Source organism: Epinephelus lanceolatus, chromosome 15 (assembly GCF_041903045.1).
Source record: "Epinephelus lanceolatus isolate andai-2023 chromosome 15, ASM4190304v1, whole genome shotgun sequence".
Lineage (NCBI taxonomy): Eukaryota > Metazoa > Chordata > Actinopteri > Perciformes > Serranidae > Epinephelus > Epinephelus lanceolatus.
Genome location: NC_135748.1, coordinates 39,263,517 through 39,282,783, shown reverse-complemented (window position 1 = coordinate 39,282,783; position 19,267 = coordinate 39,263,517). Strand labels below are relative to the sequence as shown.

The 19,267-nt window shown below is 41.6% G+C and overlaps 1 protein-coding gene across 1 annotated transcript; it reads right to left on the bottom strand.

Annotated features, from left to right (window-relative positions):
* Positions 1-8,668: 8,668 nt before the first annotated feature.
* On the bottom strand, positions 8,669-18,403 carry atg14 (autophagy related 14). Its single transcript, XM_033641919.2, has 11 exons — positions 17,879-18,403; positions 16,816-16,878; positions 16,587-16,629; positions 15,409-15,490; positions 14,780-15,017; positions 13,126-13,355; positions 12,808-12,925; positions 12,601-12,691; positions 12,386-12,471; positions 12,012-12,186; positions 8,669-9,925 (listed from the first exon to the last, which is right to left on the bottom strand). The coding sequence occupies exons 1-11, from the start codon at positions 18,157-18,159 to the stop codon at positions 9,803-9,805; spliced, it is 1,530 nt and encodes a 509-aa protein (XP_033497810.1). The 5' UTR covers positions 18,160-18,403; the 3' UTR covers positions 8,669-9,802.
* Between the last annotated feature and the right edge of the window lie 864 nt (positions 18,404-19,267).

The following is a 19,267-nucleotide window of genomic DNA, read 5'->3' as shown; positions in this document are numbered from 1 at the left end:
CACACTGTCAGTGTTACACAGTCTGACTGCCAGCACTAAAAAACACAGAGACTATCTGTTTGTTTTACCTCCTCACCGTCAGTACAACTGTCAATGAGCCCATTAACAAGACATCTGAGTGGCCAGGGTTTATCTTGTGTGTCGGACGTAACACGCTCTGCAATAAAACCCTTTTAAACTTGGTGTATACAAAGTAAATGTAACGTGTCTGTTGTATAGTACTTCAAACTTAATTTTTTTTCCGTCTTTTTCCTTTTAATTTTTTAAATTTTATTATTGTTGCTGTTTGTGTTCCTATTAATTTATTTTTGTATACGTGTGTGTGTGTGTGTGTGCTATAATTCTTTAATTATTTTAACACAGCTTATCACCATGTATGTGCATATTTTAAAGAAATTGTAGGGTGTTTGTAAACATTCGTATTGTACCGTTAAACTTCAATTAAAAGCCTAGCTCCACTTTAACCCCCAGTCTCTTTTACTAGCCCAGTGTAGCTACGCATTTTGACAGATAAAGGCCTGTCTCAAATAGAGGCCTGGTCTGGTTGCCAAGCAGTTCATTTTTATATAAGTTCTTTGAATGTATAAAACCAAGTTGCTCGACTACCCGCCTCAGCTAACATTAGTTAGCTGTTGAGATCACAAATACAAATATAAATGTTTAAACTTTTGTCAATATGGAGATGCTACACATCGTTAGCTTATCTAATTTCATTTTACTGAAACCATGAGCACGAGAGAAGACTGTTAGTCTTTTAGATTCACCAGCATGACGGAAAAGTTTGGTGACTCCCTTCGTCTGAAGTTGTCATAAAGTTAGATTAGGTGTCTTTTCCTCAATTACCTGCTAAGTTATTTATATTTCTTTAGTCTGTACGGGTCCACTGATCAAAAGAATCAAAAGTGTTCTTCATAAATATTAATCCAAGTTATGCGTATTGTTTTAACAGGATAAAGTCTTGTTATCCTCAGGTGCGTTGAAACAAATGCCATAACATCGCTCATTACTGATATTCGAAGCTTAAGTTTTATACCAGTAATATTCATACAGGTTTAGATCAGCAATATGATTGTATTTCAAATCTTTGCTGAACAAAAGTTTTGTGTGAAAGGCATTAAAGGCCTGTCCCAAATATTGGCCTGTTGAGTTCAGTATTTTTAGCAAATAATGGTCCGGGCTACTATTTGAAGTTTTACGGTATTCTATATGTTCCTTTGTATGGTGTTATAAACCAATAAACAGATTGCTGGGAAAAAAAAGTTAATAACTGTGAACTGCTTCAGTCTTTAACTTTGTGAGTTGGACTCAAACTGAAATGTTGAGATAGACACAAGTTATGTGTAAACGTTTTCACTCCTGTCATCATATCATCTGATGCTGACCGACGTTTTAACATCGACCTGTAATCATCACTACAGGCCACAGGGGGCGTTACTGAGCACCAGTCACACACTCTCTCTTCTACATCAGTATCAGCTCACAGACTCTGATAATGATAACATTAAATCTGATGACAGTGATGATGACCTGCGCTCTTCCTCCTCAGCTGCTCCACCGTGCTCTCAGTCGCCCTCAGTCTTGTCTGCAGGAACGGTAGCTCCGCTGCCAGAACTGTGAAGACAGTGGCAATAAGTTACCATGGCAACCAGAAACACACACCAGTGTCCATACACTTTGGTATGGACTCATAATTACAGGATCACCTGACAGGTGACAAGCATCTGATGTTTTGGTGTCAAAGTTAAGCGCTGAAAGCAGCTGAAGTGTTGGTGAACATCAGAGACATGACAGCAAGGAAATATTAGTGAGAACTGAAAGCAGCTGAACTGTCACTTGGAGTTTAAGTATTTGGCTGCAGCTGAAGTGTGTGGACTGTAAACAGCTGAAGCGCAAGTTGAATATGTAAACAGTTACAAAAATCCCAGGTGAGGTAGTTAAGGTTCGAGCTGAAGAGCAGAAATCAGTTTTCTGTCTCACCTGTGTTCTTCTTCTGCAGTTCGTCCAATGAGCTCTCACTTTTGTTCAGTCTGAACTGAAGCGTCGACACTGCAGATGAAAACTCAGCGGCTTGAACTGAAAAACAAAACACAACAAAAAAAAACATGACGACTGACATGTCTCAACAGCTGGAGGATGGACTGTGATGACGTTGGTGAATCTCTCATATTTCATCTAACGCCATCGTCAGGTCAGCATTTAATGTGTCTGATACTTATTCAACCAAACACCAGCAGAACTAATGACACTCACATCAGCCTCACCTGGACTCTGTGTTTACTAACGCTTAACTCATGTTAGCACGAGATCACACTGAACTAAGACGGTGAACAAGGTCAACATTACACCTGCTACACATCAACATGTTTGTGTCATCATTTAGAAAACACAAACGGATTTTAATTAACACAGCAACATTTTACACAATTTTTAGGTAATGCCACAACATTTTAGAAATTTTAGGAAACAAACACTATATGCAATATTAAAACATTTTAGAGAACGCAAAAAAAATTTAGGGAATGCAGCTACATTTCAGGAAATGGGACCACAACATTTTAAGGAATGCACACATTCTTGGGAAACAACATTTTAGGAAATGCCACAACTTTTAGGAAATGTTACAACATTTTAGGGAACGGGAAAGTAACAAAATCTTTAGGGAATGCAAAAAACCTTTTAGGGAACACATGGACATGTTAGAAATTGCAACGACATTTTAGGAAATGCAACAACTTTAGGAAATATTGAAACATTTTGGGGAAAGCAACAAAAATTTAGGGAACGCAACAACATTTTAAGGAATGCAACAACATTTTAGGAAATGCAAAAGTATTGTAAAAAATGTACTTTAGGGAACACAACGTTTTAGGAAATTGAACAACCTTTAGGAAATGTAACAGCATTTTAGTGAACAGAAACACAATAAAATTTTGGGAAAAAAACCAAGCATTATTTTTAGGAAATTCAACAAAATTTTAAGGAACACAACATTGAGGAAATATTGAAACATTCTGGGGAACACAACAAAAATTTAGGGAACGCCAAAACATTTTAGAAAATGCAACATTTTTTGTAAACATTTCCCTTTAGTTTTTAACATATGTCCCCCTCCAACACCTACCTTTGCTTTGCTCCTCCAGCTCCTCCACTTTCCTCCTCAGGTCTGAGTTCTGCTCCATCAGCAGCTTCCTGTCAGCCTCTGCCCTCCTCAGCTCCTCCCCCTGATGGACCGCTGTCTCCTCCAGTTCGTCCAGACTGTGTTTCTGCTGCTCAGCCTCCACCTCCCCGTCTCTCAGCCGACTCTCCATGCTCCGCAGGGCCTGACGCTGCTCCACCTCCACTGCTTTCAGGCTCAGGACTAGCTCCTTCAAACCCCGCAGCTCGTCCCAGAGGACGGTAAGCTCTGGTGGGACGTCAGCCCTCGTCCTAAAATCCTCACCCCCCACCCTGACATCATCCTCCTGGGGTACAGAAACCTCCGACTGTCCCTGAATAACGGCTGGAGACAAACAGAAGAACAGCAGCAGAAACAGACCAGCCGACTTCATCCTGAAGACAAAATCTGTCGCTGAACAAGAGTCAAACAGCTTAAATACACACACACACACACACACACACACACACACTAATCTTGGTGTAACCCTTTAGCACAGTCGAATGAGTCGACTCACAGAAACACGTTTTCTTCCTTCAGGTCAGAAACAGAAACAGCAGACAGTTTATAACTTCATTTACCATACACAGCATGGATGTTTATTCTTAGCGAACTTCTTGGATCATACGACGTGGCCGAAAGTTCCAGAAAAAGCCCGTTAGTGGACCGTAGCAAGTCGAGATTAATTTTCTAAAAACAATGTACTGTATATGTTTGGTTTAGTTTCTCTTCATTTAAAGTCAAACTTTGATAGTTTCAGCCGGGCTAACTGACGTGGTCGCAGGAGGTGAAGTCGGCCGGTTGCATAGTTCAGTAACTTGAGTGAGAAAAAAAAAATGCTGTTTCCAACTGAAGTAATGAAGTTTAAAATGGAGCCAACATGAACAAAAAGTCAGAGATGGGGACTTGAGTCATTGTGACTTGGACTCGAGTCGACTCGAGTCGCTGTTTTGATGACTTGTGACTTGACTTGAGACTTGACTCGGACTTGGAAGTTAAAGACTCGGGACTTGACTTGACTTGAGACACGATGACTTGAATGACTTGAGTGTTATTCACATCATGTTTTCGGTTAGAATATAAAATTCATAAATTAATTTAAAAAATAATGTTGATTAGCCGGTAGGAGCGCAGGCTGAGAATGGCGTTGTCATGACTGGATCACTACCCTGTCAATCAGTCATGCCCTCTCTGCGTACCTTACGTGTTTATTGGAGAAACACGCCCTCTTATATCAGATAGGCATCAACATGTCAGCGGGAGGGGTACCCAGAGTCATCGTCTTTTGTTATTACTATTATTACGGCAAAAGACGAACAGCACAGTGCAAGACATGTGGCATAAACATCTCGGACAGCCAGGCAACAACTTCAAACTTTGTTCGTCATTTGAAGAGCCATTCTGCCCAGTAAGTGCTCGTCAATTAGCTAATATTATCTGGTTAGTCGGTAGTTAGCTAACGTTAGCTTGATACGATACGGGGGTGGGGTGGGGGGGTGGGTCAGTTTGGTGGAACTTGTGTTTTAATTTATTTGCTAACATTAACCCCAAAAAACGTGAGCGAACATTCCAACCGGTTCATCACAAGACCAGCTGTACATTTTATGAATGAACAACACAGGGTTAAATGAGCTAAATGGGTGATTTTGGCTGCTGCCTTGGTTTGTGTGTGTGTGTGTGTGTGTGTGTGTGTGTGTGTGCGCGCGTGCATGCATGGGGTCGTCCCTGCAAAGTAAACATTGCAGCGATGAAGTCAATGTTTACTGACAGTTACTTATATCTTGTCTTTTCACTTTATTAAGATCAGATTCTGCAGGTAAAATTACAATAATAAGGTGACTTGACTTGGACTTGACTTGACCTATTACAGGACTTGACTTGACTTGACTTGACCAAGAAAAAATGACTTGGGACTTACTTGAGACTTGAAGGTTAAGACTTGATACTTGCACATGTGTGACTTGGTCCCATCTCTGCAAAAAAGTCCTCAAAGCTCTTAGGAAAATTTAGACATCTTAAACTAAGAAAAGTCGTCTGCTGAGGAAGATCACGTGACATTATTGAAAATTCCAGAACAACACATTCAGACCTACGATATGCAAGGTACCCCAGGTACGTTGGTCGCTGATGTTCTGGGACACCGTGTCTGACCAAGTTCAGCCTGTTACATGCATTGTCTGTTTTCAAAATACACTTCTGAAAATTTAACATTTACATACAGTCTCTTTCAAAATAAAAGCATTATGTCAATACAACAGCAGGAATTGTTGTTTTTCTTTTCCTCCAACATCTAATGCACATGGTTAGATTTAGAAAAAAGAACAGGGTTTGGCTTTAGAATCTTACGGGACACAAACACCGCTCTCCTGGGTGAAAGTCAGTGTTGTTGGACCCATCCACCACTCCTTCTTCCCACCTCTTCAAGAAGGTCTCGGTCTGGTTGTTTTGGTGCACACCTGAGTGTGATTGCTGTGTTCACACCTGCCCAAACGAACCACACTGAGGAGGCAAACGAATTTGAGTTAGACTGAACCGAACCAAACAGGGCAGGTGTGAAAGCAGCCTGAATGTCTCCTTTGTGCCAAGAACACAGCAGACAGAAAGACAGAGAGATGAAGAAAAGCTGCAGCTCCTGTCTGACGAGGTGCAGAGGCATTCCTAAAAACATCAGGCACAAATTTAATGTGACAGATAAACTCAAGAGAACCCCCTTGACAATGACATGCTACATCTCAAGGCACTATCCTACAATATGTCCATCAGTGCACTTCAGTTCCCACCAACTCTCCAAGGACACTAATAACTGTAACAGCATGTCTTTGTGAGTTGGACTGTTTTTTAAATGAGCGTCATTTACGTAGAAAGGGGCCAACTTGGCACCAAATTAATTACCTGATATAAATTCATGCAAATAGCGAAGGTGCATTTCAACCTTTGTGGTGCTTTGAGAATTAATCCGTTTCTGTTTGTCTTATCCGTGCAGATTTATCAGCTCGAAGAGACACGCAGTCCTTTTGTGAATTCACTCCTCAGTCTGTAACGAGCTCAAACTAATTCTGATCACAGATTCACTGATACAGACAGACTGGTGATAAAATCAAACCAAACGTCAGACTCAGCATTTACATTCACAAATCAAATATCAGCTAAAGTGCCATCAATCTTTCTGTTGTAAGAGTTTGTCTCTTCCTGTTTCTTCTTCTTCTCTCTCACATTTGCAGGTTTGATTGTTTCTCCAGTGGGATCAGTTTCTCCGCAGCGCTGCATACCAATCATTACTAACACCCTAATCTGCAGCTCAAAGACTTCACAGTTTAGAGGATCTGTGCACTAAAGTGTCACGTGCACACTCACGTGCACCACTTAGATATTACACTGTATTTGGATTATGACTCACACACACACACTTTACACACCTTTGTTTTGACGCTGTAGGTGTATTAAATGCATTTTAGGATGATTCATTGATACCGTTGTCTGAACGTGTCCATTCACTCTGTCACTTTCACTGTTTAGTTTTATATATAATTTCCTGTTTAAATATATAATTTCATGATTATTCAGATTTCTTTCTATAATTATACCTTTTATTTTAGTAGCTGTACTGTAAACAATATTCTAGTATTTAAAGTGGATTATTTAAACATCTGTTCTCGTACTTCTGCAGCTGTGTAACTTTATCGTCTCCGCACTGATTTATAACTTACAAACAGTGTGTTGCTGATTATAGTGTAAACTTTGAACTAAATCATGCACACTAATATTCCCCAAATATGACGATATTACAAATTTGATGGGGGTCATGTACACAGAACATTTTGTTTGGATATTCTGAATTAGACCTTTTTCCAAATTAGGCATTTTCTGATTAAGACGCGAGATATGTTGATATAATTGTGATTTAGTGGCATCACTTGGACATGCATACAGCATATTCAGAACATGAATCTCAGTTGTGTTTTTTACTACATTTTGTGACACAAAACCTCTTGTCTGTTTATGGTTGGCTCTGTGTGTTGTCATGGATACGTTGCACACAAACCAACTGTGACAGAGATGGATGTCCAACAGAAAAACCCAGATCAGAAGGAGAAACACACCGACTTTTAAACATCATGGAAGACTTGGAGATGCACAAATATCACAACATCGACCTTTTTAAGAAAGTGGTTGAAGGATATAAGAGGGAGGCTGTGTTCAAACGGTCCAACAAGTCCGCCACTGGTAGGAAACTTTGAAAAAATCCTGTTTTGATGCAAAGAAGCAGAATGACAAACATCTCCAGCTGTTCCACTGATCTATATTTTGACATGATAAATGACATGTAGGGCTGCGTGTCAACAGGAGTATTAATTTTCATTAGTAAACAACTTTGTGAGAACATTATCTTTTTCGTAATAATGGAAATACTTTTTGCATCTATGAGTGGTGAGTGTGATTCTGTCTGTCCACGGGTAATCTGTACTGACGGACGCTGCTGGTGACCAATCATAGAGCAAGAAGAAGACAATGCATAAATTAAAAAAAACTATGCAACAAATGGAGCATCGGTGGCTTAGTGGGTAGAGCAGGCGCCCCATGTACAAGGCTGTTGCTGCAGCAGCCTGCGCTTGACTCCAGCCTGTGGCCCTTTGCTGCATGTCACTCTCTTTCTCTCTCTCTCTCCTTCACGCTTGACTGTCCTCTCAATTAAAGGGTAAAATGCCCCAAAATAAAACTATGCAACAAATTACAGTCAGCTGCATGATCGCTATAAAAACACATGGTGAAAATCTCCAGGAAAGTTTGTGTGTGAAACTATTTGCTCAAAAAGGCTGCGAGACAGTCAAAAGCTCTGGGACATGAACAAAGTTAGTGAGCATTATGTTGAGTTGTGTTTCACCACCTCGCAGGACTTAATGACAGGCTTTTTTTGTAGGTCGATCCAGACGTCAGCATCACCTTGGTTCCCTCGTCAAAAAAAGTTTGTGGGATTTTTCCATTGATTTGGGATTATTGCAGAAAACAAGATCTGTGGCAAACAAACATTTATAATACTTACACTTTTTGTAAGATAACCTTCACAAATTAACACCACTTTTATGATTTTTGAAGCCTAAATGCAAACACCGGAAGTAAAACGCTTATGTTAAGACATAAACGAACTACATCACGATCACATGACTTCACCTTTGCCACCACCACGAGGTCGTAAAGCCTTGTTTGACGTGATGTTCTGTAGTTTCATTTAGCCACTTGTTAGCAACTGCCTTTTTATGACATAAAAGCTTCAAAATTCATAAGTGGGGTATTTACTGACATATTTTTTATATCATAGTCTCTTCAGCTTGTGTTGACCACTGACCTTATTTCAGGCATATGACCAAAAACACATTCAAAAACCTACTGATATCAAGACGAGGGAACAGGATGTGCTAACATGCTAACTCACCTCTGGATTTTAGGACTCATTCCTGCACCACTCTGTTAAGTAAAAATGTCTCAAAGAAAACTTTGACTTGAGAAGCGTCGACGTCCAAAACCAGAAAACAGGATTTTATTTTAAATCTTTTCATGGTAACACACAGAGAAACTTTAAAACACACTTTGTTCCTTTAACAGGAAGTAACAACGAAGAAGAACCGACGAGTTCTCGTCTTAACGCTTCACTTCGTCTGATGTTGCTTCAAGGAAACATTTAAAGTCAGCTGATGTGTTTCAGTCTGTTTCATGTTCAGTTCTGATGTACCTCTACAGATGACGTCTGTCCCATCATCACCTGTTTCCTCCTCTCGGCGTATGCGACAGTTTTTGATCCTCACGATGCTCCAAACAGAAAAAAAAACAACACAGGAAAAGTCATTTCCTTTAAAGCGGACTGAAAACAGATTCAGTTCTGCTTTCAGATTTGTTGTCCAGTGTGAACGCGGCGTCTCCTTCGATTCAGTCTGCGGGTTTGTAAACAGGGATCCGTTACTACCGTGGTAACCAGTGTTTGTTAGCACTGTCGTTACCATGGCAGCGCTCAGGAGTTCAGTTTGTCGGCTCTCGTCATAACACAGACGAATAAAAACCAACAAAAAAGAAACTTAAAAAGATAAAAGCAGAAACTTTCCCTTTGTGGTGACGACAGACAGAGAGACAGACAGAGAGACAGACAGGCTGGCAGGTCGACAGGTGAAATAATTTGTCCTTAGCAAAGAGTAAACAGTTTAACCTCTTAATTAGCATCTATAATAAAAATATAACCAATAGTTAATAACACACTATGATGTAGCGACCTGATGAAGCCTCATCAGAGAACAGTCTCACATGGTCAGACTCTGGTTTACCTGTTACAGGTCGACGTTAACATTTTATCGTCTGACACTAAATCTGATCTGAACAGATGTTTTTGAATCATTTCTCTTTATTTGTTAAGTGTCAGTGGACAGTTTCAGACTCCCGATGATCAGATGGATGCTGGTGTGCAGAAATACAAAGAAAACATTTGACTTCTCTGTTTGATCGCTACATAAAGATTCATTTAAAGATTCAGAGCAGCGGTTTAGTTTAAAGGAGACCTGCCAGCCTGACCTCTGACCTCTGACCTCAGTCCAGTCCAAAGTCTGAGACCTCCAGGAGTCCACATCTCACCAGCCAAGTCCAGACTGGTTCTGTCGGGTCTGATCAGCGCTGGCCAGTGTACGCTCTGAACCAGGAGGTGACGGAGGCAGCAGCAGACGAGATCATCCCTCCTGTGTTAGCAGAGGGCTGAGAGACCTGCAATGCACTCTGGGAAAGATCCATGGACTGGAGGAAGAGCAGGAGGTAGGGAGGAAGGAGGAGGAGGAGGAAGAGAAGAAGAATTTTTAAAATCTTTTTCATTCCCTCGCATTTTATTAAAATACAGAAGTGTTTCAAGAGGACTCTGGTCCTGGTGTGTTTTATGAGGACTCTGGTCCTGGTGTGTTTTATGAGGACTCTGGTCCTGGTGTGTTTTATGAGAACTCTGGTCCTGGTGTGTTTTATGAGAACTCTGGTCCTGGTGTGTTTTATGAGGACTCTGGTACTAATGTGTTTTATGAGGACTCTGGTCCTGGTGTGTTTTATGAGGACTCTGGTACTAATGTGTTTTATGAGGATTCTGGTCCTGGTGTGTTTTATGAGGACTCTGGTACTAATGTGTTTTATGAAGACTCTGGTCCTGGTGTGTTTCAAGAGGACTCTGGTACTAATGTGTTTTATGAAGACTCTGGTCCTGGTGTGTTTTAAGAGAACTCTGGTCCTGGTGTGTTTTAAGAGGACTCTGGTACTAATGTGTTTTATGAGGACTCTGGTCCTGGTGTGTTTTATGAGGACTCTGGTACTAATGTGTTTTATGAGGATTCTGGTCCTGGTGTGTTTTATGAGGACTCTGGTACTAATGTGTTTTATGAAGACTCTGGTCCTGGTGTGTTTCAAGAGGACTCTGGTCCTGGTGTGTTTTATGAAGACTCTGGTCCTGGTATGTTTCATGAGAACTCTGGTCCTGGTGTGTTTTATGAGGACTCTGGTACTAATGTGTTTTATGAGGACTCTGGTCCTGGTATGTTTCATGAGAACTCTGGTCCTGGTGTGTTTTATGAGAACTCTGGTACTAATGTGTTTTATGAGGACTCTGGTCCTGGTGTGTTTTATGAGAACTCTGGTCCTGGTGTGTTTTAAGAGGACTCTAGTACTGATGTGTTTTATGAGGACTCTGGTACTAATGTGTTTTATGAGGACTCTGGTCCTGGTGTGTTTTATGAGGACTCTGGTACTAATGTGTTTCAAGAGGACTCTGGTCCTGGTGTGTTTCAAGAGGACTCTGGTCCTGGTGTGTTTTATGAAGACTCTGGCCCTGGTGTGTTTCAAGAGGACTCTGGTACTAATGTGTTTCAAGAGGACTCTGGTCCTGGTGTACTTTATGAGGACTCTGGTACTAATGTGTTTTATGAGGACTCTGGTCCTGGTGTGTTTAATGAGAACTCTGGTTCTGGTGTGTTTTATGAGAACTCTGGTACTAATGTGTTTTATGAGGACTCTGGTCCTGGTGTGTTTCATGAGAACTCTGGTTCTGGTGTGTTTTATGAGGACTCTGGTACTAATGTGTTTTATGAGGACTCTGGTCCTGGTGTGTTTTATGAGGACTCTGGTCCTAATGTGTTTCAAGAGGACTCTGGTCCTGGTGTGTTTCATGAGAACTCTGGTCCTAATGTGTTTCAAGAGGACTCTGGTCCTGGTGTGTTTTATGAGGACTCTGGTCCTGGTGTGTTTCATGAGAACTCTGGTACTAATGTGTTTCATGAGAACTCTGGTCCTGGTGTGTTTCAAGAGGACTCTGGTCCTGGTGTGTTTTATAAAGACTCTGGTCCTGGTGTGTTTCAAGAGGACTCTGGTCCTGGTGTGTTTTATGAAGACTCTGGTCCTGGTGTGTTTCAAGAGGACTCTGGTACTAATGTGTTTCAAGAGGACTCTGGTCCTGGTGTGTTTCAAGAGGACTTGTGCATTGATGTTTTTTTTATGAGGACACTGGTGCTGACACGTTTAAAAAGGACTCTGGTGTTGATGTGTTTTATTGGAATCCTGGTGCTGATGCGATTTATGAGGACCTTGGGCTTGATGTGTTTTACGAGGACCCGCGTGATGACATGATTTGTAAGGGCTCTGGTCCTGATGTGTTTTATGAGAACTCTAGTACTAATACATTTTGAGGACCATGGTGCTGATAGGATTTATGAGGACTATGGGGCTGATGTGTTTCACCAGGACCCTGGGGCTGGTATGTTTTACGAGGAGCCCAGCGATGACATCATTTATGAGGACTCTGGTCCTGACGTGTTTTATGAGAAGGTGCTGGTGATTCAGGTGTTCCTACCTGTGATGGGATGTCACAGAATCGTGGACTGGGCACCGTCTCCCAGTCCGTCCCCAGGTCCGTCTCTTCATCGGTCACCGCCTCGTCTCCGCTCTCCTCCGCCGGCCCAGCCGCCTCCGGCTCCACAAACTCCATCGACTCCTCCAGGTCAGCACTCACCTCAAACGGACCCGTCCTGGACCAGACCAGACCAGATACAACCCAGACACCAGTCAGATAAAAAATGCTTCCAAAATCAGAGCTTCCGTCCAAATGAACATGTGGCTGCCTTCTTACAAACTAAACTTCATCAGACACTTTAACCGTTTTGGATTTCTGAAGCTGATTTTAAGACTTTAACAAATGCTGCAGACAGACAGACAGGAGTATCTCACCTGCCCAGGTTGTCGTTGTCGGGGGAAACCAGAAACATGATGTTCCTCAGAGTGTGATGAGGGTGGAGCTTCTCACTGTCTACATGCTAAACACACACAGAAGACACATTTTAAGGACCTCATTTCATCTCTTATTTCTCAGTAAAAGTACATATTCACAGCTACATTATCAACAATCAAAGTTAAAGTTGTCTCAGAGTATCTCAGTGTCTGACCTGAGAGAAGCAGAGGTGGAGGATGTTGGTGTTGAGTTTGCTCAGAGCTCTGGTGAAGCGATATCTGCTCAGATTCTCTCCACAGAACTCACTGAGGAACAAACAGGTTCACAAACATGAAATCAGACATGTGAAAGAACCTGACGCTTTGTTTTCCTAACGCTGAGATGTGTTAAGTGAAGGCAGCAGCAGGTGTTCCTGTCTCACCTGTTGCAGAGCTTCTTGGGCAGGTTGACGTCCAGGATGTGAGACAGGATGGTGACGAGCTGTGTGGCGTAGCAGAGAGCAGCGCTGATGGTGTGGGCCGGGTTGATGTGGTCCAACTCTGTAGACAGACAAGACAGAGGACAGACAGGAGGTCAAAGGTCATATGACAGAGAATGGACAAACATGAGGCCTTCATAAATCGCTGTTACTCAATAAACAACTTTAACAATTATTTTTTTAGACTCATGGATTAATGAACTAATTGTTGCAGCTCTCATCAGAACACTCAGTCTGAAGCTCCGCCCCCTCCCTCCTCACCTGGGCCCTGATTGGTGCTCTTCTCCTCCACCCAGCTGTAGTAGGCGGAGCAGTCCCCGTTGCTGGGCAGGGTGACAGGAGGCCCCGTGATGCTAATGCTGGTCTCTCCGTTCTGGTCGTCCCAGATCCAGCGCCCCGACAGATAGGTGGTCCTCCGGGCTTCAGCCAGCTCGCTCACTGTGCTGGAGGTCAGCGCAGGGTCACACTCTGCCACCACATCTGCAGGGTCTCTGAGTGACACACACAGGGGCAGAGGACAGGTTAACAAAGGATGTTTTGCTGCCTCTCAGCAGCTGTAGACTGAGAAAATTAATTCACTGGGCCGACTGCTGGCAACTTTTAAGGTGGAATGTTTACTTGTAATGTTACTTAACGTATGAGTTATTGACGTGAATCCACCAGCACACCTTAAATTTCACTGTGACAACTTCGACCATCACTTTAGTTTTTATATAACAGACACTTTTAGTAATGAGTGGATCTTCAAGTGTTTAAAAATATAGATTAATTTGGAGCGGATTATGTGAAGGTCATATATTCTAATCCTCACTTCCTGTGGGCTACAGCAACACTAAACCCCTGAGCTTGCCTGAGAAGGACTAAATGCACAAAGCTGCTATTTTTAAATATCCCATGGAGAGAGACTCTCACTGCAGCCTGTTCTATTTTGTTGTGAAAATGTGGGCGTGCAGCCTCGTTCTGTGGACGATAAACCAGGTGCAGACTTCCATCTGTGTCACCGCTGATGAGGAAATACAGCGAATGCTGGACGGAGCAGTGAGTGACAACAACCCCGCCCACATTTAAGAAGACTGTCTGAACACACCGAGGGTCTAGGTACCATGTCTGAAGGGTTACTGCTGGTTCCAAAGGTACTGGACTGAAAGTGTTCGGTGGAAACGGGGCTTCAGACTGCGCGTGAGAATCGGACACAAAACAAGAGAAAGACAGAAAGAGGGGCTGTAAGGCAACTTGGTTGTCAGTGTTGCTTCTTCTTCGATGCAGTGGGAGAGATGTGTGTGGAGCTGTTGGTGAGTGTCTGCAGCCCTCCTCTGTTTGGTGTGTCCCGCACTGTTGGCCCTCGTCGGCGCTAGTCAGCTTTTTTCCTGCTGATTCAGCATGATGGATCTGAAGCGTGGAGCCCGTCGGCAAATGAAATCACTCTGATTGACAGTTCAGCTCAGTGAACAAAAACAGAAATGGATTGTGGAAAGTAAAGAAATGACTAAAGTCAAAAGCGAGTGAGTTTGAAACAAATTTGTTCTGTGAGGTCAGATTCTTTTTGCCACTGAGCTCTTCAGCAGAAACAGTTTGTAGTTGTTTGAATTATTGTTGGCTAGCACACTGTAAATATCATTTGTTCTTTCAACATGAGGTTGTGTAGTTAATGTGCTAACTGGCTAACTAGCATCTTAAATCCATGCTGAATGATAAATACAGACCAGTGGCACCTGCTGCTGTGGAGTTATTTCCTCCCACGCTGGCGCAGAAGATACAAGCTAAGTGGCCATTGGCTGTAGTCTTTGCAACAGTGGGCATTCACCACCATTAGTTCTCTGATGTTGGTTTGGTGTGTCTGGGTCTTTTAACCGCCTTCCCCTTCACTGTGAACACACAGGTGGAGACTCTCCCTGTGAGGTGTGTGTGGTCTCACCTGCTGCCCTGCTTCTCCTCCTGTGTGGGGAAGATGTGCGTGGTGAGCTCCAGGATGTGTTCTCGTCTCAGAGCTGCCAGCTGGCTCAGTCGGCTCTGTAGCTCCCGGCTGCGTCTCTCCAGCAGATCTCCCAGACGACGGTTGTGACGCTCAATCTTATCCCGTTTCTCCTGGTGACGGCCGGCCCGACGCTGCAGCCGCTGGCTCTCCTCCTGAGAGCGCAGGAGGAGGTCTTTATCTGTAGAAGGACGAGGAGGAGGAGGAGAACGGAGGTTGAAATAAACTTGGCATCAATTCATCTTTTCGGGTATTTTTTTTAGCCAAAAAATACAAAACCCAGCTTCACACAGAAAACTGTTGCTTTTCATGTAAAGTTCAGTTCAGTAAAAGCACATCAAACTCTGCTGGATACGATCCAGAAGAAGCAAATCACTCCAACTCCTAAACTCTTAAACCTCTGTGGATCTACGGTAATAATAACAGCGACAGAATTTTCATTCAAACAAAAGGCCATGTGACGCTGTGGAGGAACAATAATAATAATAATAATAATAATAATAATAATATAAAGTAAATGTGTGCCAGACTGAGGACAAACAGAAAGTTGGAAACTCTGCAGACAGACTCACCACTCTTCACCTCTTCGTTGCCCCCGGCGACCGCCTCCTTCAGCTGCTCGATCTTCATCTTACACGACATGATCTTCCATTTCTGAGAAGAAGCAGCAGCTCTCAGTTTTCACTTCATCATGCTTCATTAGTCAAACAGGTATCTTCATCAGTCTGACTTCAGTTTCATCTAACACACTACCATCATCCTTAAACAAACATTTACTGAGTGAAGAAATGTAAATGACCATAATTAAAAAACACTGAAACATCTCAACAACAATCTTTTTAATACACTGTCTACTCAGTGCAATTCTTCATCTTCAGACATTAATGAATTAAAAGGTTTTCAATACAAGGAAACACACTCTTTACACTTAGAGATAACTCTAATTAATTGACCTCTACAGATCCACAATTTATTTAAGAACTGAAAGGAACTGTGTCAGCTTCATATTAGACGTCTATGGAAGCAAACAAAGGCCATAACAATTTTACAAATGTATTAGAAACTGAGTAACTAACTCTGAGATGTATTTAAATATCACTGGATTTATAAAACTTAATTAATTTACCTTAAAAACATCTAAATGTTGATGGTTGAAATTTCCTTTTTGAATTTTCCAAATTGTTAAATATCAAAAACTTTCATTTTAATTCAGAGAGAAAATTCAAATTTACAATATTCTTAAAAAAAAGAAAATCTATCTTTGTTTAAGATGCTCAAATTCAGACTCAGATCTACAAATTCAAGTAAAAAAATAAAAATAATAATACAGTTTATTTGTGGAGCATTTTTATGGTACTCAGAGACACGCAACATTAGTTTAAAAAGATCATAAACTAGAATACAGCAAAATATACACGACATCATTCACACATTAAAAGCCCTTTTGAAAAGAGACAAAAGTTTAGATGATAATATATTTAAAATTCAAACCAGACAAATCCAGATAGATGGCTTAAGTAAAATACTGAAATTAAAAATTCATGGTTGCTTTGTTTCTCTGCTTCCATGGAGTTCAAAGGTCCTAGACTTTTGAACAGTAACTCAGGTGTGAAGACAAAATAAAGAGACTGTTTAACTCTCATTAGTGCTAAAAACACTGAACCCTTTGACCACCAACTGGGGAAATGGGGGAGGCTACAGTCCAGTCTGAGGCTGGTATCATGTGGAGGAATAAAGTAACTGAACTCACCATCTCATCAGCCTGCAGCTTCCTGCTCATGTCCTGGATGACTCTGTGAGGAGAGAACAGCCTTTTATCTTTGTTCAGCTGCAGACATGTGAGGCTGTAACACTGTTCACATCAATAACATATTATCTTTAATACCTATATAATTGTAAAGGTACTGACAAAGTCATCTGATCAATTTGACTTAACTGTAACACACATGTATGTTAAACATTAATAACTGTTTGTTTACTTCTGTTGCAGCTGCTCCTTTTCCTCCTTCAGCTTCATCAGCCGCTCCAACTTTTCAATGTATCTGCAGACAACATACAAAACAGTCACATTCAGGAACTGATCTAATGTCCATTAAAACTTTACAGAGTATCTGACAAGTTTCTAAAAGTTATTGTTGTTGTCCCCTGGGAGCATGGCAGAGACGCCTGATGGTCCCCAGAGCCCAGTTTGGCAACCTGACCTCTCACATTACTGCTCTGAGGACAAGTTATTTTAGGTTTTCACATGTTGTGCAACTGTAGCAGCACATTTTACTGAGCTAGTATGACACCTAGTTTTTCATAGAGTCTGCAATGGAGAGACAACACATATTAAAGTCTGATAAACCTGATGGAACCGAACCAACAACTTGGACTCAACCAGATCCCAAAGAGCTAGCTGCTAAAACTGGCCTCAAACTGCTACTGCTAGCTGCTAATGCTAACTAGTCCAAATTGATATTTACCTAATATGAAAAAGCCTTAGTCAGTTTTCAAACACAAGATATCAAGATTAAACTGAAGATGTCAAACTGAATCTGACGTTCGCATGAGGAAACTCATGTATACAAAAAACACAAAATGACAACTTGACGTGAACTTCATATCTGAAAACACAGATATAAAGCAGGAAGCTTTTATTTTTTACAGTAAAATGTTCCACTTTTCAATTCGGCATACATGTACTATACTAAAGAGCATTTGTTTCAGCAAAATGGTGATCTTTGTGACTGGTACACCTGTCGTTTCACTTTGTTCCTCCCGCCTAAACAACTGCGCTAGAGACGGGAATAACTAATGAAACATTTAAGATTTGTTGTATTAATGTCGCTTTGAGTACTTATATTAATGCCGAACTCTACAGAAGTGCCATAATTTTACACCAACTATATATATGACCTGATATGTTGTCTGATTTTGCGGAAAAAATAGCTGCACTGTAAACTTTGCGAATCTGGCTATGGGGTTCGGCACTGGTACCGATGGGACAGTGGAGCACAGGCTAAAACCTGGAAGACTTTACCCCCAGATACTGTGTTTTACCTCTCAGTGTTCCTCCCTCCCTCGAAGTACACAAAGTCCCCGGCCTGGACGCACCGGGCACAGGTCAGCCTGCGGCGGGAGGTGCTGCACAGGGGGCACCGCTCCACCGCTACGTACAGACCCTCCGCGTCGTCCACCGACTCCACCATCACACAGCCCGGGGTGGAGTGAGCCGGATGGGGGTGATGGGGGCGGTGAGGCGGCCTCCCACCGGAGTGAGGGCCGGAGGATGAGGCAGCACGGTCCGGGCCGAGCGGTGGGAGCCCCGCTGAGGACGCCATGGAGACAGAGCTAGGAGCTAACTAAGCTAACCAGCTAAGCTAACGCTAACCTATAAAGCTAGAACAAGCTAGCTGCTGGACTCCGCGCGCTCTACGTCTCCATGTTGGTCGTCTGCTTGTTATATTGTCCGTGATGTCACTGTCATATTTGTTAAACGTTCAGGAGACGCGACAACAAGCTGACACAGATGTTTTTGTTATGATGACCGAACGATGAGTCCGCCACTTCCGGTTTCTCTGAAAACGTGACGGGTTTGTTTATAATATGACGTAAGCGTTGTGGGCGGAGTCGAGGGAACACCGCGGCTTCAATCAAAAGAGGAACTGAAAAATTAAACCTTTAAAATGAAAAGAAAACGATTCAGATATGTTACTGCAGTAAAAGCAGTAATATCACAGTGTAGGAATATTTTGGCACAAGACAAAGTCCTGCATTCAAACTTTTTCTTTAGTAAAAGTACAAAAGTATCAACAAGTACAAGCACTCATGCTAAATAATATATATTATATTGTAATTATTAATGTATGCATGTGTTCATTACTTTAATGTTGCAGGAGCTCATTTTAATAACTTTATACTGCTAGGTAGATTCATCTATAATAATATCACCATTTATTATATTAATAATATGAATCTGTAAAGTAGCTAAAGCTATCAGATAAATGCAGTGCAGCAAAAAGTACAAATTTAACTCTGAGATTTAGTGAATGATAAGCAAAGTTGTATAGTTGTATAAAAGTGCAATACATAAGTGAAAGTACCTCAAAATTGTATTTAAGTACAAAACTTGAGTAAACGTACATGGTTACATTCATCTACTGATCATTCAAGACTCATGCTGTCAACACTGTGGAAGCACATTTCAACCCAAAACAAAGAAACAAGAAAAGTTGGTAATGACACAAAATAAATAAATAACTACTACTACTAATAATAATAATAGTAGAATGACAATAAATCAAAAGTTTGACACAAAACCCTAAGACACTGTGAAATAAGTCAGCTAAACTTGGAATTTTTGAGTCAAATAAAGTATAGTATATCAACATTTTTAGATTCTAGTCTGAAATGATTTCAGATCAAAATTATTAATAAAAAATAGTGCTG

Bases quoted from the DNA above. Each gene is read 5' to 3' on its own strand.
- atg14 (XM_033641919.2), bottom strand. From the start codon at position 18,159: ATGGCGTCCTCAGCGGGGCTCCCACCGCTCGGCCCGGACCGTGCTGCC. The intron at 16,630-16,815 runs GTAAACAAACAG...CTCTCCTCACAG, and splicing joins AAGGAGCAGCTGCAACAGAA to AGTCATCCAGGACATGAGCA. The intron at 15,491-16,586 runs GTGAGTTCAGTT...GCTTCTTCTCAG, and splicing joins AGCTGCAGGCTGATGAGATG to AAATGGAAGATCATGTCGTG.